The sequence below is a fragment of the Primulina eburnea genome, chromosome 2 (genome assembly GCF_022965805.1).
Source record: "Primulina eburnea isolate SZY01 chromosome 2, ASM2296580v1, whole genome shotgun sequence".
Taxonomy (NCBI): domain Eukaryota; kingdom Viridiplantae; phylum Streptophyta; class Magnoliopsida; order Lamiales; family Gesneriaceae; genus Primulina; species Primulina eburnea.
Window position 1 is genome coordinate 10327627 of NC_133102.1, and position 23127 is coordinate 10350753.

At 37.8% G+C, this 23127-nt stretch overlaps 1 protein-coding gene across 1 annotated transcript; it reads right to left on the minus strand.

Moving 5' to 3' along the window:
- Positions 1–7082: 7082 nt before the first annotated feature.
- On the minus strand, positions 7083–10273 carry LOC140824101 (uncharacterized). Its single transcript, XM_073185699.1, has 5 exons — positions 10182–10273; positions 9941–10076; positions 9416–9703; positions 8947–9096; positions 7083–7346 (listed from the first exon to the last, which is right to left on the minus strand). Exons 1-5 carry the CDS (start codon positions 10271–10273, stop codon positions 7083–7085), a joined length of 930 nt encoding a protein of 309 aa, XP_073041800.1.
- Between the last annotated feature and the right edge of the window lie 12854 nt (positions 10274–23127).

Sequence of the window (23127 nt, forward strand, 5' to 3'; positions counted from 1 at the left end):
CAACCCATACCAGGCCTACCCCAAGACCCCGCTTAGACCCTAGCCATGAGCCCTGGTCCTGCATAGCACCCAAACCGACGTGAACCCGCGATAAAGCCCCTATGTGTGCACGGTTGCGCTTGTTTCGTTTTCTATGTATCAAACGAGTTTTAATAACGTTTTGGATGTATTTAAATTCTTTATTTTTGAATTTGCTAATTATTTAAATTTTTATTTTCTTGACCTAAAATAAAAATTAGAAGAATATAACTTTAATTTTTTAAACATCTTGATCGTCACCGATCTCCTTTCCTGGTTCGGTATCAAATATTTGTCTGAAAGATAAAACTTGAGAAAACATTTTAAATTGAATAAATAAATAAATAAATATATATACCTTTTAAAATAATTTAACATATAACATGCATCAACTAAATATTAATTAAATTATTTCAATCATGCATGGGGTTTACGTGTCCTTGTTTTTGGGTACTACAGTTCCTTCTCCATTTAAATACATTTCATACTCGAAATTAAGGCTTGCCGAATAGCTCTAGATAGCGACTCCTCATTTTGGCTTTGGTCTCCCACGTAGCTTCCTCATCGAAATGGTTCAGCCACTTGACCTTGACCAACTTGGTAACTTTGTTATGATCTCCTTTCCTGTCGGTCTAGAACCTGAATTGGATTTTCTTCATATGATCAGTGATAGCTGTAACGGCTTGAAGCTTAGTACATGTGAAGGATTCTCATGTACATCCTTAGCATCGAAACGTGGAACATATTATGAACAACTGCCAGATTCGGCCGCAGTGCTATTCGATAGGCTAGTGTTCTCACTTTCTCAAGGATATCAAATGGTCCTACAAATCTCGGACTCAACTCTTCCCAAATCTCATAACACCCTTCATAGGTGTTATTTTTATGAAGACGTGATTTCCTATGACAAATTCAAGGTCTCTTCTTCTCTTATCAGTATAGCTTTTCTGGCGACTCTGAGCAGTTTTCATCCTATCCCGGATTTTGACTACTACGTCTATAGTCTGCTGAACAATCTCTAGCCCAAGTTCTGATATTTCTCTGAATTCATCCCATTGAATAGGAGATCTGCACTTCCTTCCATATAATGGCTCGTAAGGAGCCATACCTATAGATGTCTGAAATCCATTGTTATAGGTGAACTCCACTAGAGGTAGCTTTGATTCCCAATTCCCATGTAAATCGATCACACATTTTCGTAGTAGATCTTCTAAAATTCGTACCACCCTCTCATACTGACCATCTGTTTGAGGATGGAATGTTGTACTGAATATCAATTTCGTCCCCATTTCGGAATGTAAACTCTTCCAAAAGGATGACATGAACCTCAGGTCTCTGGCAGATACGATGGTAACTGAGATCCCGTGTAATCTGACTATCTCTCAGATATAAAGTTCTGCATACTGTGTCATCGAAAGGTCATCTTTACCGGCAAGAAGTGCACCTACTTGGTAAGACGATCAACAATTACCCAAATAGAATTAGATCCTCTGACTGACCTCGGCAAACCGACTACGAAATCCATGGTAATGTTCTCCCTTTTCCACTCGGGCACAGGAATAGGCTTGAGTATCCCTACTGGTCTCTGATGCTCTGCTTTAACATGTTGGCATGTCAGACATTCATATACAAAGCGTCGAATGTCTTGCTTCATTACTGGCCACCAATAAAGCATCTGCATGTCTTTATACATCTTGGCGCCTCCTAGATGAATGGAACATGGTGTTGTATGCGCTTCTGAGAAATTGTCTTCTCTGATCGAATCATCTTGTGACATCTACCGTTTTAAAAGCGCGGATATTTTTTTTATAAAGCTCACACTTTGAAATTTATCATTTAAATAAATTGCATGCATTCAGTCCTACTAGAAATATCATTTAAAAATAATCATAAGTAATTACGAATAAAAATATAGCGGAGTAAAAACGAGTAAAAATCCTAATATCAAACAGTAAAATAAATTAGCGTAAAAATTCTCATATCCTCTCAATAACATAAAATCGTGAATGTGCGGAAAATCATGAGGTCCTCGGGTCGTGTCACCGACCAGGTCTGCCGACTCAGAGTTCAGCATCTTCAGTCCCCTTGACATCGAACTCACCTGCATCACACACGCCTAGTGAGTCTAAAGACTCAACACACCTATACCATAAATAAAAAATACCTATACGTAGCACATAGCAGTGAAAAATATCAAACTCAACATATCTTTCATGAACTTTAAAATCGTAACATAAACGTGTCATGTAAAATCATGACGTGTCAAAACAGCTCACCGTTAATCATCATTCATCATTTATCATTTCCATTGGTGAATTCAGTTCATCAGAGGTGACTATCGTACATCATCATTTACGATGGATCCATTTTACATAGAACCGCGGTACCCGGCGACTGTCGGACATCAGTGACATGATTACTCATCCACTGTGCCTAGGCCTCATCAACATAATTTACATATATGCCTTATTCATTTACATATATTTGATAGCCACAACTAATACCCATCATTCAAAACATCATCATTTTCATAACTTATAAAAATCATGCACATATGCAATTTTCTTTAAATCCAAGTAGACAACATATATTTTCATAAAAACTTAAAAATCGTGATCATGATGCATAAACATTTAAAATATAGTAAACTTGTGCCCAGGGCGCTGCCAGGACCAAAATCTCACCCCCGGTGCAAAATAACCATTTTGCCCCTGGAAACCCAAAATTTACCGTTTTATCCCTGGACCTCTAAAATTGATTTGAAGCTTACCAAACTCCTTAAAATGTCACAAAACATATTTTTAAGCATTCCTAGATGTAAACTCGAGCTCATTATACAACTTAACTGATTCGTTTTAAAACCTGAACCGGAGTCCCGGTTTTAATCCGAATCGACTCGAAACTTAATCAAAATTTTCCCAAACTTTTACCATACTTAAAACACCTTCTACAGCCCCTAAACCACTCCTTCCAGCCATAAAAGACAGCACCCAAAAGCTGCTGGTGTTTCGGCACTTTGAACTCTCACGCATCTCCATGCACCGAACCGTAATCTTATTGATTTTTGTCTAAACGCCGACTTTTCCAGCCACTATATCGACACCTTAAGATCAAGACCGAGCCTAGGGACTCCTTCCTAGACCATGCAATCCACGGCCACAGCTTTCCCTCCTTGGTTGATCACCCTGTCCCCTAAAAGCTCAAAAATCGACCCTAACCACCCTCGACTTCCACCTAGCCGAGCCCAACCATGAAGGACCTCTCCAAGGCTGTGGTTTGGACCCTAATAGACCTAAACCCCAACCCAAACCACAAAACCATCGGCTCCATCACCAACAAGAGCAGATCACGACTCTAGCTTAAATGACAGCAACTTACCTGTAGTGCCCAAATTCAGTGCGCGTATAACCCATGCATTTATTTAATTAGTAAATCATTTAATTAATTTTAAAATGAGTTTTAAGCCATGCATGATTTAATTGGATGCATTATTTTAAATTACTTATGTTTATGTGATGCACGTTAAAATGTTTTTCGATTTTCATGTTTCAGGCGATTATTCGAGGCGGGATCGAGGGAAAGAACCGGTGACGAATTTGGCAGTGTAAAATGCGGTATTTTTTTTTAAGTTGAAGATGAGGCATCTTTAAATAATTTATTCAGTTTAGCAATTTAAAAGTCTAATTTATTGATTTTAGTGATTTTAGAATCTTAAAACTTTTAAAGTCTAGCCCTTATGCATATCATTTTTTTGGATTTTAGTGAAGTTAGTCTTTGACTAAGATTTTTTTTTTTCTATTAGCATATTATTTGCATTGTGATTAGCAACCCTTCAATTAACCTTTTTATTATCACTTTTAATTAATATTCTTAATTGTGTAATTAAGCCATTTAATTCCCTTATTAAACACAAAAACTCACGCACACACACTTTTACACACACTAAATAGCGGCAAACACACACACACACAAGTTTTCAATTCAGTTTTTATATTTGTGAAAAGAGAAATATCAGGGTTCTTAGTCCATAGAGAAGCCGCCCCTCCCTCTGAAATTCCAGCAAATTTTCGTTGATTTCTTTCAAATAAAATCGAGCCACCATCGTCCCGGATCAAGCCTCGCGCCGTCTCCGCTTCGATATCGCCGTTTCGGTAGAGTTTATCATCAAAAAGCACGTATATTCTGTTCTTGATGCATCGATCATGTCATATTATGCGTGCGTTGTTATTTTTACGTAAAACCATGTGTATGTTGTGTAGAAGTTTGAGCAATCATGATTAAATCGCTTTTGGAGTCCTTTTTAGATCTAAAAATCTCGTTTTTTTACTGTTCCTCCTAAAACTGCGAATTTTCAGTCGAGATTTTGAGAACACTTTCAGCTACAAAATTGTAGAACTTTTCGATACCTTCGATTTTATGTAAAATTCGAGATTTTTGGATGAAAATTGAGTGAGTTATGGCGTTTTTCGTGGTACTGCTCAAACTGCGACTTTTACGAAAATTTGTGTTCTTGAAGTTTACTTGTTGCAGGCTTCATTGGAGATCGACGGGCGATCGTTATTGCACCTAGGTATGATTATTATGATGTTGGGTTGGTATTTTGTATGTCATTTAGTGTCGATAGGTACTCGAACACTTTAGTAGTCGTGGGAATCGAGTTGGTGTCAATTACCACATTTTTGACTTGTATGTACCATAGGGTGAACATCGTTGCTTGGGATGTTGTACGGAAGTGAGTTGATGTTATAGTATGCTAGTATGGGTCTCGGGGTGTCGATTCATATTCCGTGCAACCGAGTCTAAAAAGTTGAGCAAAGCATGTACAAAATTTCCGTAAGTTCGCGATCACAGTAGGTACACGGACCCTGACACGGGGTCCGTGCCTTTGTTTCCTCTGTAGTGTCAAAGACCCGAGAGTACACGGACCCTGACACGGGGTCCGTGCCCCTCCCTTTCTGCCCGACACATTCTACAGAGTCTACACGGACCTGAGCACGGGGTCCGTGTCTTGCATATTTTGGGGAAAATACTTTAGCATGCTTTGAGGTTTGATGTCATGGTTTAGTGCAAGTATTGTCAAGGTCGTGTCATGGGAAATTTTTAGAACGTCCTAAGTAATGATTAAACTCGAGAGTAAGTATGATTTCTACGTTAAGTTATGCAAGTTAAGTATGCAAATTCAAGTGAGTATGTGCAGCAGCGACGGCCCCGATCGAAGTCCAATGAATCCCTCAACGCCAAGTAAGTATGTGTGACGTGCAAGAAAATATTTTAAGTTTTGAGGTAGGCGAAATGTCTTGTGACCAAATTATGTTTAGGATTGGAAAGCGTTAAATTATGAACGGGGACCAATCCGCCCGTTAAATTATGAACGGGTTAGATCGAGGTTGGAAAGCGTTAAATTATGAACGGGGACCAACCAGCCCGTTAAATTATGAACGGGGATCTCATGTAGGTGGCAGTGGATACGTCCCTGTCAGCCCAGTACTGTGGTTGTCTGATCAGGCATTTATTATGTTACGGGTCACTTGATTTGAAACATGCCTCTACGCAAAATGATGAAGTTATGTATGATCAAGTATGCAGTATGTTTATGAAAAGTTTATGTTGATGGCACGTCTAGTCATGTACGTACGTATGTTCAAGTTTATTATGCAAGCTCAAGTTTCAAGTTATGTATGTCCTATTTTAAAGTTGCATGCGATTTTATTACGTAGTACTCGTTATTCCAGTTTATACGTGTTGAGTCTTTAGACTCACTAGGCTTGATCGATGCAGGTGAGTATGTTGATGAGAAGACAGGAGGTGGCGACCAAGGGGCAGGCTTGGACTGAGCGGGAGGCTAACCCGAGGACCGCAATGTTTAAGTTTTATGCAAAAGTTAAATTACTCTGATTTTATGTTTGATGCGAGATGTTTTAAGAAAACTTGTCTTTTAACAAAATCTTTATTGTGAATGGATGATGTAGTGACGACCGTATTGATTTTATTTTCGTATTTAAGAAATTTTTAATTTTTCCGCAAATTTTGAGTATGAAAAGTACGGTACGTTACATTACCCCTTCGCACAGCCCCTTAACAGAAAGAACATGACATCCATTTGCAACAAAACAAGAAACACGTGAGGTGGGAGCAACTTTGCAATGTTTTCATAAAAAGAATAAACAAAAATGCAAGTATGCATGAGATCATGACATTTATGTACAAACATAGACATATCATTATACTAATGACGTATGTGATGAGAAAAAAAGAATACAAGTGTGCCTTGATGATTCCTACGCAAGAACGTCGAAGAAATGAGCAACGAGGAAGCGCTGGAAGAATTTCTTTTGCAAGGAATGAAGAGGCCGAAATTTTATTGAGGAATTTTGCTGAAACCGAGAGAAAATTCTGAAAATGAAGGGGTGTCGGCTGGTGGGGTGGAGATTATTAGGTTTAGGGCTAATTAGCGATTATTTAAATGGTTAACAAATAAACTAATAGACCCTAAATTTCTAATTAAAAGTTTAAAAAGAGTTTTAAGCACAATAAGCTTAAAAGTGGGCACATTACATCCAAGCACGTTCTCAAAAAATATTTCATGTTGGAAAGTTTTTGAAAATATTAGTCGAACCCTCAAAAAATCCTCTGATTCGATAAAATTTACGTACACCGAAAAATATGCTCTTGCGGGTAAAAATACCCAACAAAGCCCATTTCTTGAAAAATACCTTTAAAACACCTTATAATAATTAATAAAAATTAATCATGTAATAAAAAATAATTTTCCTGATAATTCCCTGGTTTCCGTTTCTCGTTCGAGCGCGACATACATCTAGAAACCCTAATGCATGAACTTTTAAAATTTCATGAAATAAATTCTACCATGCAATAATCATGCATAAAAAAATAATTAAACCCATATTTAAATAAATCCCTAGATTGCATGTATTCAGGTTACTTGATTTAAATTCCTAGACCTTACACATCTCTAGGTATCTAAATCCTTTTTTATACCTTACATTCTCATCGCTAATTGTATAAAGCTTACGACCCTTAGATTCATCTCTTGATCGACATTTCTACAATTGCTCATCAGATGACTGTCCACTACGAATACGGTCTATCAAAGTGGACTGCAATGTTAATGTGGATAAACTAGGAGCTCTGCCCCTGGAAAAAACCTCGAGATCAAACTTCTGCATCTCTAGCTGTAGAGGTCTCTGAACCGACAGTTGTGCTATAACTCCTGCTTTTCTACTCAAGGCATCAGCGACTACACTGTCTTTTCCCGGATGATAGCTGATGTCGCAGTCATAATATTTCACCAACTCTAGCCACCACCTCTGTCACATGTTCAATTCCTTCTAAGTGAAGAAATATTTGAGGATCTTGTGATCAGTAAATATCTGACATTTCTCACCATACAAGTAGTGTCTCCATATTTTCAAAGCAAAGACCACGTCAGCTAACTCCAAATCATGAGTCATATAATTCTTTTCGTGCACCTTCAACTGTCTGAAGGCATATGAGATTACTCGAACATGCTGCATCATTACGGCGCCTAATCTGAACTTAGAAGCATCGGTCTACAACACAAAGTTGCCTTGCCCTTGTGGCATGGCTAATACTGGTGCTGTTATAAGAGTTTACTTCAAAGTGTCGAAACTCTTCTGGCAGTCAGCACTCCATATAAACTTGGCAATCTTTTTTGTCAATGAGGTGAGTGGCACTACAATAGAAGAAATTCCATGAATGAATTTTCTTTAGTAACCCACTAGTCTCAAGAAACCGTGGATCTCTGGTGTGTTCTTCGGTTAAACCCATTCCTTCACTGTTTCTACCTTGGGTGGGTCAACTTCAATGTCACTGCTAGAGATAACATGTCCCAAAAATGACACTTTCTCTAACCAAAATTCACACTTGCTGAACTTTGCAAACAACTTCCAATTCTGTAATTCTTGCAATGCGGTACGCAGATGCTGGCCATGCTCCTCCTGGTTTTTCGAATAAATGAGGATGTCATCAATGAATATGATGACAAACTGGTTCAAGTAAGGATGAAATACGCAATTCATGAGATCCATGAAGATAGTTGGAGCATTTGTCAATCCAAACGTTATTACTAGGAACTCGTAATGTCCATAGTGAGTTCTGAAGACTGTCTTGTGCACATCTGCATCCTTTACTCTTAGCTGATGATCAATCCAAACGTTATTACTAGGAACTCGTAATGTCCATAGTGAGTTCTGAAGACTGTCTTGTGCACATCTGCATCCTTTACTCTTAGCTGATGATACCGGAGCAAAAATCTATCTTGGAAAACACAGAAGCTCATTGCAATTGATCGAATAAGTCCTTGATCCTAGGCAGTGGGTACCTATTCTTCACTGTAACTCTATTCAGCTCTCAGTAGTCGATGCAAAGCCTCATGCTTCTATTCTTCTTCTTCCCGAAGAGCACTGTTGCTCCCCAAGGTGAACAACTAGGCGTATGAATCCTTTATCTAGTAGCTCCTGTATTTGTTATTTGAGCTCATTCATCTCGGAGGGTACTAAGCGATACAGTTCCTTGTATATTGGCACGGTACCTGGCATAATATCAATGGAAAACTCCACCTCATGCTCAGGTGGGATACCCACTACATCGTTAGGAAATACATCAGAAAAATCTCTAACAACTGGGACGTCTGCTACTGTATGATTGGTATTAGCAGGGGTTCAAATAATTTTCGCCAAAACTGCTTGACACCCCTTAAGCATAAGCTTCTTCGCCTGAGATATGATATAATCTGAGGCATTTTGTTGTGTGCACTTGGCTTGAATACAAACTCATCCTCGCCAATGGTCTGACCCTCACTGATTTTTGTTCGAAGTCAATCGTCACTCCATTCTTTGACAACCAATCCATCCCTAAAATGATGTCAAACTCGGGCATCGGAAATACTATAAGGTCAGTGTAGGCTATGTGGCCCTGTAGCTTGAGACTCAATTCTCTAACCACACTAGAAGTAGACAATTTCTCCTCAGATGGAAAGGTCACAGAATAACTCACATCCATTCTAGTGAGCTTTAAGTACAAATAACCCACGAATCCCTATGATATAAAAGAATGAGTAGCCCCGGAATCTAACAGAGCATTTGTGGCTATCCCCGCTATATAGATCCTTCCTGAAATAATATTAACATACACTCAATTTAACAACCCAAAAAAAGGACTAAACTTAATCTCATGCACAGGCTGAATTCACTATCCTAGACTTCTCATGTAAATTTCGAAAATTAGCCTCCTATTATACCCAAAATTTTGAACCATGCATAATAAATTCCAATAAATAATACAGTACTGAATAAATCATATTATCTGTCAAGAGTGTAGTGTCTGGGTCCGTCTCCTCAACATGCATCACAAAGACTTGGCCCTGAGTCGGCTGCTTCCACTGTGGACGATTCTTTAGCATGTGGTCAGAAGATCCACACTTGAAGAGCTTTCCTGAACTCCATATACGCTCTCCTTCATGCTTGCGACTGCAGTTTAGGCACACCGGATATTCAGTAGGATTCTTATTAGCCCTCTTCTGTGGTTGATGTGCTTTCCCTTTGCTAGGCCCTTGAAACAGCTTCTTAGCTGGTTGCTGAAACTGTCGTTGAGGCGCCTGTAAAGGCCTCTTGCCCTGCTTGTAAATCTCGATGTCCTTCTGATCCTATTTAGACACCAAATCCCTGATCACAACAACTGCATAAGTAGGAGGACCAGCTATGCAAACATCACGGTGCAAGATCGATAGTAATCCATCCATAAAGTGCCTCGGCTTCTCCCTAGCATCATTAGCTATCAAGGGCATGAAGTGACACCCCTACTCGAAATTCCTCATGAACTCCGCCACACTGCGTTCTCCCTGCCTCAACGTCATAAACTACCTAGTCAGTCGGAATCGTACCTCATCGATGAAGTACTTGGAGTAGAATACCTCCTTGAAGTATTCCCACGTTAGGGTCTGCAGATTCACCGACACTGATGCTCCTTCCCACCATAATCGAGCATCATCCTTCAGCAAATAAGTAGCGCACCTAACTCTGTCAGCATCATACAGCTCCATAAAGGTTTAGATCACCTCTATGGACTTAATTCATCCATCGGCTACCATAGGATCAGTTGAACCCTAAAAATCCTTAAGGTACATCTTATGCAATCTCTTATACACTGCCTCACGCCTCGTCCTTCTATCCACCTCAGTGTTGTTCCTCGCAAACTGCGCAAAAAAATGAGTCATTTCCGCAAGCATCCGAGCCTAAAGGTTTGGTGGTGGACGTGGAAGGGAAGCTCTCTGCTCATCACGAGTCTCATGGCCCTCATGGTTAACCATATGTCTAGAAGGCATGTGGTTTCATAATGTAATCTAACACGTAACCAACATGGATAACCAAACTACTCATATAACATGTTAAAATGGTTCAAAACTTAAACATGTAGTTTAAGAAACTCGTACTTAACACTTAATGCATTTAAAACCATAAAAACTTGCAAACTTGATGCGTGACTTCCTGAGCTTTACAACCAGCAGTGGGCACAACTCTATATGTTTGCTCTAATACCAACTGTGATGAATCGTGCCTTAAAATACTTCTACTTTAATATTTACGAAAAATTTAAAATTTTCTTATTAAATAATTTATTATAAATATAACTCGTAAAATAAATTAACCGTCACTACTCATACTAAAAATAAAGTTAATATTAAACCTCCATCATTTGAAAACCACAAACAAAAATCCAAGTAAAAAACATCCACCAATAATTTGAAAAATCCAACATAATATAAAAAGTTTCAACTTACTAGTCACCATCGCTAAGGCATAAAATTAGAGAGAATAGTTTTAAAAGTGCATAATTAAAATTTTCGTTAACTACAAAGTCCTCGGATTTGCACTGCCATTAGTCCGAGATTGCTTACTAGTTTCCGCCTCCCGCCTCCTCAACTACATCATCTGCATCGATCAAGTCTAATGAGTCTAATGAATCAGCATGCATAAACCGTGAATAGAAAGTAATACGTAATAAAATTTCATACAATTTAGCATAGCTCGTACATATCATAATATAAGTATAAATATGTATAACATGACTTTTCTGCATAAAAAAGTTCATAAAATCTTATTTTCGTGCTCGTCATCGTAATCGTAAATCATTTTGGGTAGAGTTATGTTCAATACAAATGGATCATAACATAAATAGTTTGATCAAACTAAACAACAGTACTAAGTCAGCATAGATCACCACAGCCTTTGGACAAGATGTCCACTCCCTGACATAACATAATTCCTCTGAAGAGATTGGAGAGGTCCCGAGATACGTTCTCCGGGCTACCAAACCCATAACATAATTTGGCCATAAGAAAAATCACATACTTCAAAATAATTATTTTGCACGTCATACATACTTATGAACATCGTGAACTCATGGGATCGTCCTTGGACATGCTTCCCTAATATACTAAAATTTATACCCAAAATAGCCCCTAAGGTGCATTCAGATGCATACGACTCCCAAATTAAATAGAACCACTTAGGATGTATCAATCGACTTGGGACTCAACCCACACATAAAATACATACTAACATATTGCCCAAAGCCCTAAAATAGCCCCGAATCATAAACAAACCTCGTACATGCTTAAAGAACAATATAGACACAAGCTGCCCAAAGAGTGACGCTCTGACATTTATCCGTTCCATACGAATTCCTATCTACTATAACTCAAACCAAGCCCTAGACTTGACCACTATACATATCTTATGAACCTTCTCCAGCCCGTTCCAGCCCTTAACACACGAACATTCCTTGAATTACCCAAAACCGTGCACCCTAACTCTTGCGAGCCCTCATGTGCACAAGGCTCTTCATGACTCCAGCAGCTAATTTCACCCAACCGAACCCTAACCCACCCATATCAGGCCTACCCAGGGGCCCTAAGACCCCTCCTTGACCCTAGCCATGAGCCCTGGTCCTGCTTAACACCAAAATCCATGTGACCCGCGATAAAGCCCTTATGTGCGCACGGTTACGCTTGTTTCATTTCCTACTTTCCACCGGCCTATCGGCCCATATCGAACCATTTAATGACATCTAAACACATCCCATAACATGACCATACATAGGAGCAAGCTATAGGTACTGCCCAACGAATGAGAAAATCAAAATTCAAAGAAAACATTGAAGTTCATGCATATTTCGTATTTAAACTAGTTATAATAATGTTCTATCATACATATAATCAAACCAACAAGTTTTCATGCATATTTTATGCCAAAAATACAGCATAAAACATGATCAATGCATAAAGGAAAGGTTTAGACATGTCTTTGCGTTAAAATACAGGATATATTGACAAAAAAACACGGGGACGAACGGAGGCTGAACGGAGACGGTTTTCTACGATATATCCAAGCCTTGCTTGAAGAATTTCGGTCGAAAGCTTTGTGTTTTTGTTTGTGTGTTTTCTTTGTGTTCAATGTGTGTGTTGTGTGTGTGCGTCTGATTTGTGTTGTGTTAGGGTAGGAATCATACTAGTATTTAAATAAAATAATGACTAGGGTTTAGTTTAATTAAATCATCAAATAAAATTACTAATAAAACCCTCCAATTTTTGAAATTAAGAGTTCTACAAATTTAAAATTATATCCATAATTAAATACTATCTAATTTATTTAATTAAGTTATAAAAATAATTATTAGAACATTTTATTTTTAGTGGATGTATTTAAATTCCTTATTTTTGAAAAGTTCCAACAATGTCTATCAGATGATATATGCACTGTGAGAAAATTTCGTTGACAATTTGATGCAGAATTTCGATGGTTCGATCTGTAGCATGTGATGCACATAATTCATCAATTGGGAAAAATATAATTGTAACGTCCCAAAAATTAGAATGTCCATGTTAACCACATGCATGCAAGTTATTAAATTTCTTTTGTATTTTATTAAATTATTTTAATCCATGGTCATGTCATGAGTATGGTTCATTTCATGATTATTTCAAAGTTTCACGCATTAGTGTTTCTAGATGCATTTCGCGTTTGAACGAGGAACGGAGACCGATGAATTATCAGGAAAATTATTTTTGTTACATGATTAATTTTTATTAATTGATATAAGATGTTTTAAATGTATTTTTCAAGAAATAGGCTTTGTTGGGTATTTTTACCTGCCAGAGCATATTTTTCAGAGTTGCGCAAATTTTATCGAAACGAAGGACTTTTTGAGGGCTCGAGCAATATTTTCAAAAACGTACCTAAATGAAATTTTTTTCGGGAGTGTGTTTGGACTTAATGAGCCTACTTTTAAGTTTATTGGGCCTAAAACCCTTTTATTTCTTTTAAAAGCCACATTAAGGCCCATTTGCACCTTAATTACTATTTAAATATTGCACTAACCTATTCTTAAACCTAAACCTAATAAATCAGCCGACCAACCCCCTTCTCAGCAACTCATTCACGTGAGATTTCAGTAGCACCATTGCTGCAACTCCTCGGCCAAGGGTGTTCTTCCAAAAGAAAAATCTCCGGCGCTTCCCCGACGCTCGTTTCTCCGACGTTCTTGCGTAAAATGCATTAAGGCACACTTGTATTATATTTTCCTCTTCATTCACGCCCATACTATGCTATTATATATGATATTGTATGGAGGAAACATGGGTTTTACTTGTGTCTTCATTCGTTGCAAGTTTTACATGAAATATTGCATTTAAATAATGGTAACTCACGTTTTTTTTGTTGTGGCTGTGCAAGGGGCTGTAGTCTGCTGTTATTTAGGGGCTGAAACACGTCAATGATTAAGAGAAAATAGGCTGGAGTCATGGTTTAATCGGGTGGGACTCATGTTTGATGCATACGCCGAAGGTGTGGCTTGTTTGGTTGGATCGAGTGTGATCGAATCGAGAGTTATGAGCAAGTCGACGGTGCAAGGGCGACGCCAGGCTTTGGACCAGAATCTGGTGGGTCTGAGCCATGGTTTGGAGAAGCTCGATCACAGCTGGAATGGTTCTTAGAACCGCTTGGAGTCGGGAAATAGAGTTTGGCCACAGGTGTGTTTCTTGGGTGACTAGCGAGTGGAAATAGGTTCAGTAGGTCCAGGAGGGTCTGGTCTTGGTCGTAGGTGGCTTGGTTTGAGCCGGTAGAGCTTAGGGGCGCTAGTTTTGAGTTTGGTGCATCTAAAGTTTTTGAATGAGTCTTTGCTGGAAATTCCAAGAGCTCGGGGCTCGTTTTTTGTGAGTCACAGTATGCTGGAAAATGTGGTTTAGGGTCTGGTAGGATGTGTTTTAGGCATGGTTTAAGTTTGGGAAAATTTGGTTAGGTTTCGGGTCGATTCAGGTTAAAACCGAGACTCTGGTCCAAGTTTTAAAACGAATCGATTAGGTTTTGAAACGGGCTCGAGTTTACGTCTAAGAAATAATTATAATTTATGTTTTGGGATGTTTAAGGAGTTTGGTAAACTTTGGGTAAAAAATTTTTCTGTAACGACCATGGGCCATTAGGTTGAACCAACATGGGCCTCGGCCCATACCCACGCACCACTACTGGTCATGGATCATTATGAGGCCCATGCCCATGCACCTACTGAAGATTCGATCATTTCTCTATGATTTCTGGTGACGAAACTTATAATTTGTACAAATCTTTAAGTGGTTTCTTTCGCCTCCCTCAACACTTGAACCCAAGACCTCTAAGCTTAATTACCTATATTCCTAAAGTGTTAGTACCAGTTGAGCCCAACTGGTACCAACGCTTTGTTAGAGTAGGTGTCATTCGAGCCAAGTGTTGGCCGAGAATTCATGTCGAAACTCTATGTATAAACAATCTTTATTCTAATAATATTTGAAATTTTTTTTGACACATCCTTATCTGTATACCCATGCTTGTTGCATAGATAAAGTCCTTGAATATATAAATAGCAGAAAGAATATGAGATGCTCAAATGATGAGTATCATGAAACTCATATTTGCAATACTGTATATTCTAAAAAGTTCCTAGTCGATTCAGCCGTCATTAAGAAGGATAATGGCCGCTCGAGTTGGAGACTAGTATGTGTGATGTGAGTATCATGTTTCATTTGTAGGGGACATTGTGATGTCCGAGCATGCAGATAGGTGCTCCTTGTAGAGTGCACTGAACAACCCTCCACAAAGGACTTTCCAAGTGGTTTTCAATTATCGAGTGGAAACATTCTAGTTTATGGTTGTACACCATTAGTCCTTATGACCCGGGACAACTTTGAGACTCTATATGCTAGAATTGCACTTTGACTTGTTTACCGACTCTCATGGGGTCATCAGGTGGCAAGGTTGGGTGTTTTGTCGAAACATATAGGAGTCGATGCATTGTAGTCAGGGATTCACCACTTACCTTCGTGTATGGATATCCTGCGTGATCTCATGTGTATATAGTTTGATATCTCTGATCAGAGTGTTGATGGTAATTGTGAAAGAGGTTTCATAGATTACACCAACGATGCACCTACGACATGAAACATAGTATCGATTCTTCGACAGCTCTCGATATACCAATAATTGTCGAATCGGTCAGGATATATAAGATGAAGGGTCTGTACTGTACGCTAACCATAATAGATTTGTTCTTGCAAGCACTATCATTTGATACCTAGAGAATCATGTAAGCGATGCTGCCAGGCGTTTAACATGGTTGGTTGGGTACTATCAGACTTGAATTCTGACGTTATTATTATCAATGAGTTGATAAGTAAGAATGGAGAATTTTAGGTATGCTCATATAAGGACATGTTTAGTCTCGAATCATATTGAGATGTGAACCCACGATTAGTTGTATCATTGAACCCGTGAGGGCCACACAAGTACTAGCTTTCTATATCCCGTTGAGAAGAAAAATAGTTCAATGTGTGTTGAACGGCTTATATAGGAGTTTATAAGCGCTAACAAAAATAGAAGTATGACTTCTATAAGAGGATTATTGGGAATGTAACTTTTAATTTGTGGAAGTGTTCCTAAATTAAAAGTTGGCCAAATAAATAATGTATTTGAAATTTGTGGTTTTCATAAACATTATTATGGACTAAATTAAATTAATTCAAGTGTTGAATTAATTAAACACTAGTGGACCTATTAGAGTCTAAATAATTAAATTAATTCAAGTGTTGAATTAATTAAATAATATTGGGTCTTATAGAGCTCAATTAAAAATAATTATTCAACTAGTGTGCTTGAGTAAAATCAAGTAAAGTTTAAATGGTCTCAATGTGTTTGAGATATTTAAATAAAAGCCCATGGGCCTTGTAATTGTTACAAGCCCAAACAAATTGCATGCTTGGAAGGTGAAGGGTTGGAGGCAACTTTTGAGTTAATGGCATGACATGCATATGCAACTTTACACTTTTTCAAGCACCAATAAAAGACATCCCTTCTCTCCTAATGCATGATGGCTGAAACTTCCTTTAACAATTTCTCTCATTTTTGCTTCTTCAATTGTTGAGGATATCACAACCTTCTTAAAGAAAAATCCTTTAATTTTTCTAGTGCAAAATTAGAGAGGATCTTCTTTGTTGGTGGTGAACTTGATTTTTGAGCAAATAATGCTCATAGGAGGCTTACAGATTGTTAATCTTTCAAGAGCTAAGTTGTTTACAACTTAGTTGGAGCCATCATCAATCCTTTGTGATTGATAGGTAAAGTATTAAACACATACTATGAATGTCATTTTTGTGTTTTATGTTATTTGCTACACACTATATGTAGGGGTGCTCGGTTTTTCTTGTAAAAATATTGTTTTGAAACTTCCGTTTCGTATCCGGGCACAGTAACCGATCCGCTTTCAAGTGGTATTAGAACTAAGGCTACTATTTTGTGTAGCAAATACAAGATATTATATTGAGAACCTATTTCTAACCGCCTGAGAAATTCGTCGCAACAAATCGAAGCCGGTTTTGGGAGGATTTCGGGCAGCAAGGGCAGCCCCAAGGGCTGCCCGAACCTCCCCCAAAAAGAATAAAAAAAATTGTTTGTATTGTTGGCCAGAATCCGGTGACGGAGCTCTGGCAACGACGATGAGGACCAGGGTTTTCAAAAGTGTTTTGGAATATCAAATTTTCATGGGCCTTGAGTTGTTGGGCCATTAGATGGCTAATATAGTTTGTAAATTTTAAATGGGCCAAAATATTTTTGGTGAAAAATGTCTTATTGGGCTCTTAAGTTTAAATCTATATTTTTTCATAAAATAAATAATTGAAGTTGGACTTTAATTATTTATAGTAAATTGTGATTTACAAGAAATTCGGTTATAAATAAATTAATTAGAAAGTAGGCAAATGAGTTTGTTTACTTTGTTGATTTAATTTATAATCGTGGCGGTTAGTGATTGGATCAAGATGTATAATATTGGATCAATTGATTATTGTGATAATTAATTGATGGTGTATGATATGTGATATTATGCATGAATGATGATATAAAGCCCAAGCTCAAGCCCAATTTGCTAGGTGTATGCTATGATCTTTTGTAATGAATGATTGTAATAATTATCAATTTATAAGTGGGTTTGGTTTATGGCTCGTTCCCAACCCATGAGATGTATCCCTATTTTTCCATGGATATTTATTTGTAAATATTAGCTTAGTGGAAGATCAAGATTGGAAGATGGTGGGCTATGATGATTATGAATATCGAGACATGTAAATATTAGATGCTTATGTAATTGTGCATTTGCATCCCATGCATTCCCGAGGATTGGACCGAGGCCCATGTTTGGCTCACACGGACCATAGTATTTGGGCGATTGATCATCCTTGTTAGTTTATTATTTATAATATATGCATGATATATTATAAATAATGAGTATGTGCGTTGTTATTATTATAATAACAAAGTTGCATGAATCCGGCAAACATACGATTAAACATGGAGAGCTTTTAAACAAAATTAACGACGAGACCTTTCAAAATTAAAAACCCTCATTTTTAATAAGATTTAAAATCAATATCAAGCTCGAAAAGGAGAATTATAAAGGTGTTTATAGTTTCTATGTCGTCCAATGACAATGGGTGCATGATGAACGTTACCCGTGCTCGGGGCTCGGCTCATATTATTGGGGAGCCCTGGACATCGAAAAGCTGTGACATCCATGACATGGTGATGTGAACTACGTGGAACTCCCATGATTTCGGCTCAAATTATTGAGAGAACTCATGGCGACCGTCCATTAAAGTTCAATATCGATGGGTAAGGCTTGACACGTAAAGATGAACGACGTCATCTTATTGGGTCCTAATCAAACGTGAGAAAAAAGTTTACGTAAATGGTTGCATGAAGATGCAATTGGAAACTACCTTTTAGGACTTATGATTGGCTAATATTATTCGGGATCATAATTTGCTAATTAGACCTTACGTACCTGACCGACGATTTCGGTTGGGAATAAATCTAGCAAGCGGACTAGGTCAAGTTATAGTATTTGGAGATGAGTCCATGTATCGTACCCACAGAGATCGATGCTTAATTACTAGAATATGAATTATTTTTCCTAATTTAGGCTATTAAAATTCAAATGAGTGGAGATAAATTAATTAAAACTAAATTAAACAATTTAAATAAATTAACTAAAGAAAAAAAATCCAAATTATTATCTTAGATGAAAATTCAAATTATTTAAAAACGACTAAGGCGCACAACGGTACCAAGACAACTTATAATCTACGTGTCAAATTCATATTCAATAAATTAATTATTTAATTCACGACGGAATTCCCAAAATTATTTATTAAACGATTCCTCGACTTAATAAAGCTACTGTTAGATATAAATTTTATTGTGGCGATGATAACTAAAACCAGTAGACCAGCAGACCAATTCAACAGATTAGCTTATCAGTAGCTGCTGCTCTAGTAAAAACTAAAACCAGTAGAAAAAGGGATAACAATACAAACCAGTAGAGAACGTTTTCTAACGTTGCTATCTTAATTGTTACCGTTAAAGAGCTCCTAGTACCAGTATTAATTGCAGCATTAAATACTATACGGAGTCATTTAATGCATATTACCCAATTGAGTATAAAACAAGACTGATTGTTTTATAGCTTTTCTGCAGGAACCTATTTCGGTAATAAAGCTGATTGTATCAGTTATCTGAAGACTTCTCTGATTATGAACGTTGAACTCAGTCGATTATATATACTTGGATCAAATCCTTGTTCGACACGACACTTCGCATAATATCATTTTCAAGGAACAAAGCTACTCTCTTATCAGACGAATATCAGTTTTCCTTGAGTATTTTGAAAGTTCAACACAAAGAAAAGTAGCACACGCTTCATAGCTTATATCTGATCTTTTTGAAGATCATCTTGTGCTACTAATTCTTACACTCTTCACGATCTTTACTGCACTAATATTTTATCAGAAGAGTTTGTAATCTGAAAAGAGTCTTTTCAGAACTTTGTGTTCCGCATTTTTGTAAGTTGAGAAACTAAGAGTTTCAGTAGGCTGAGGTGTAAGTCCTTCTGAAGTGGGTGTGTACAAGTGTTGTACTGTAATATCCAAAGTCTTTTAGTTATACCTTCTGGAAACAGAAGAAGGGGAGACGTAGAAGAGTTTATCTTCGAACTTCCATAAACAACTGCTGTCTACTGCTTTATTGTTTTGTTTCAACTACTTCATCAGATTGTTTCCGCACGCTCTACTGTAATCAGGTGAAAGTATTCACACAAGATCGACTACTATCCTTAACAGGATTCTAGTACCTCATCAATACGAAAAACGAGTAGAGTTTATTCACCCCCCCTCTAAACTCAACTTCGATCCTCAACAATTGGTATCAGAGCAGGTTATTCTTGTTTGTGAAAAACTACAACAAATGGCACACTTCAGCAAGATCCCTATGTTTTCTAAGGAAGATTTTGACGACTGGAAGATAAGAATGCAAGCTCATCTTGCAGCACAAGATGATGACATGTGGTACGTCATCAGAGATGGTCCACTGAAAATCTTAAAGCCTAATATAGCTGTTGCTGTTACTGACGGTGCACCACAGATGGTCGAAAAATCAAGAAGTGAATGGACCAGTGAAGATAAGAAAAAAGCCAATCTTGATAATGTGGCGAAGGATATACTGTATAAAACTCTTGACAAGAACACTTTCAGCAAGATAAAAATGTGTTCTACTGCAAAGGATATTTGGGAAAAGCTCATCCAGATATGTGAAGGAAATGAGCAAACAAAAGAAAATAAACTGTCTGTAGCAATGCAGAAGTTTGAAAATCTGAAAATGAGATCTGGTGAAACTCTAAATGAGTTTGATGAAAGATTCAGTAGCTTGGTCAATGAGCTAGCTGCTCTGGGTAAAGAGCATAGCAACAGAGAAATAGCCCTCAAGGTGATGAGAGCCTTACCCAGAGAATGGGATGTTAAAACAATGGCTATGAGAGTATCCAAAGATTTGAACAAATTGGAACTGCACGACTTATTTGCAGATCTAAAGGCCTACGAATTCAAATTGGAAGTGAGAAGTGGAGAAGAGCCTTCAAACTTACCCACCAAGGCCCTTGCTGCTACTGCTACTGCTTTTACTGCTACTGCCTCTACCTCTTCTACTGCTGCTGCAGTTGTACCTCAGGCTTTACCTGCTGTGATCATTGACAATGCTATGGAGAAGACTGCTGAATGTAGTGATGCTATGTCCTTATTTGTAAATAAATTCTCCAGGTTCATGAAGAAGAACCATCGAACCTATCAGGGTCCCAATCGCAATTTCAAGAAAGATTCACCATCCGGTGATATGGGATGCTTCAACTGTGGAAAGATAGGTCACTTCATTGCTGATTGTCCTAAACCAAAGAAGGATGATCAAAAGAGAAAGGATTACAAGAGGAATGACAAAAAGTCCAGAAGAGATCGAAAAGCGATGATTGCCGAAGAAAGCAAATCTAAGTGGGCGGACTCTAGTTCTGAGTCATCTGACTCAGAAAGTCATTCCAGTGACAGTGATGCAGAAGAAGTCAAATGTCTAATGGCAGACAATGACTCAACCTCGACATCTGAAGAGGAACAGCAGAAGGAAGCAGAAATCAGTAACTCTACATGGTATCTGGACAGTGGTTGTTCCAGACACATGACTGGACAAAGAAACCTACTTTCCGTAATAATGAGCTGTACTGGACCAAAGATAACTTTTGGAGACAACTCAAAAGGTAAAACCATTGGTAAGGGTAAGATTATCCATGGTAATATAATTATTAATGATGTGTTATTATTTGACAATCTTTGTTACAATCTTATCAGCATTAGCCATCTATGTGATAATGGGAATTCTGTGGCTTTTCAAAAGCATTCTTGCATAGTTAGAGATTCTGCTGGAACTATTGTGTTAACAGGAAAAAGAGAAGGCAATACTTACAGAGTCTCTTGGAATTCAAATCTTGTCAATACTTCTACATGCTTAGTTGTTTCTCTTAGCAATAAACACTGGCTATGGCACAAGAAACTGAATCATCTGAATTTCAAGTCAATCAATTATCTCAAGAAGCAGAATATAGTCGATGGATTACCTGACATTAATTTTGTTAAAAATCACGTTTGTTCTGCTTGTCAGCTTGGGAAACAGATAAGATCCAGCTTCAAGACTAAAGATAGCAAATCAACTTCAAGATGTCTGGAACTACTGCATATGGATCTATTTGGTCCTATCACCATCATGAGCTTAGGGGGAATGAAATATACTCTTGTTGTTATTGATGATTTTTCCAGATTCACTTGGGTAATATTTCTCGCAGGAAAAGATCAAACCAGTTGTCTCTTGATCAAGCTTCTGAAAAGGATTCAAAATGAAAAATCTTCTACCATTATTAAAATCAGAAGTGATCGGGGCACTGAATTCACTAACAAGTATCTTGAGTTATATCTGAATGAGCAGGGGATTCATCATGAATATTCAACTGCCAGAACTCCTCAACAAAATGGAGTAGCTGAGAGGAGAAATAGAACTCTAAAAGAAGCAGCTAGAACAATGCTAGCAGATGCAGACATTTCTCAGCGCTTCTGGGCTGAAGCTATCAATACTGCTTGTTACACGCAAAATAGATCTATGGTCAACAAAAGACACAACCAGACTCCATATGAAATATGGAAAGGGAAGAAGCCCAATGTATCTTATTTTCATGTGTTTGGATGCAAATGTTTTGTACTAAATAATGGCAAAAATCATTTGACGGCATTTGACTCAAAATCAGATGCTGGTATATTTCTTGGTTACTCTGCTGTGAGCAGAGCTTTTAGAATCTTCAACAATAGAACTCTTAATGTTGAAGAATCGGTCCATGTTGTCTTCGATGAAGACAGCAGTGCTGAAATTTCTAACATATCTGATTTAAGTAACAGGTTAGACAGGATTCACTTGGAAATCGACAGTGAAGATGATGTAGAAGCAAATACCAAGGATCTTCAAAATCCAGAACCAGACATTCCAATAGTGGAACCAGAAGTACAGACTTTGGATCTACCTTTACCAGCAGAAGATGTTCAAGAACCTACTAGTGGTTCTGTAGAAGAGAATCTGAACATACCAAATCAGGAAGATGTCCACTCAAATCCGTTTATCTGGAGAAAATCTCATCCTCCATCATTGGTTATTGGTAATCCAGCAGCGCCGTTGAGAACCAGAAGGCAAATGCTTAATGAATATATGCATGCTGCTTTTATATCTCAGGATGAACCAAAGAAGATTGAAGAAGCTCTTCTGGATCCCAGTTGGATTGAAGCCATGCAAGAAGAGCTGAATCAATTCAAACGTAATGATGTTTGGTTTCTAGTACCTAGACCATCTCATCAAGCTGTCATTGGAACTCGATGGGTATTTAGAAACAAACTCAATGAAGAAGGCACAGTGGTGAGAAATAAAGCTAGATTGGTAGCTCAAGGCTTCAGACAAGAAGAAGGCATAGACTTTGACGAGACTTATGAACCAGTAGCAAGGCTCGAAGCAATCAGAATATTCTTAGCCTTTGCTGCTTTCAAGAATTTCAAAGTATATCAGATGGATGTGAAAAGTGCTTTTCTAAATGGTCTTTTACAAGAAGAAGTTTACGTCGAACAACCTCCAGGTTTTATCG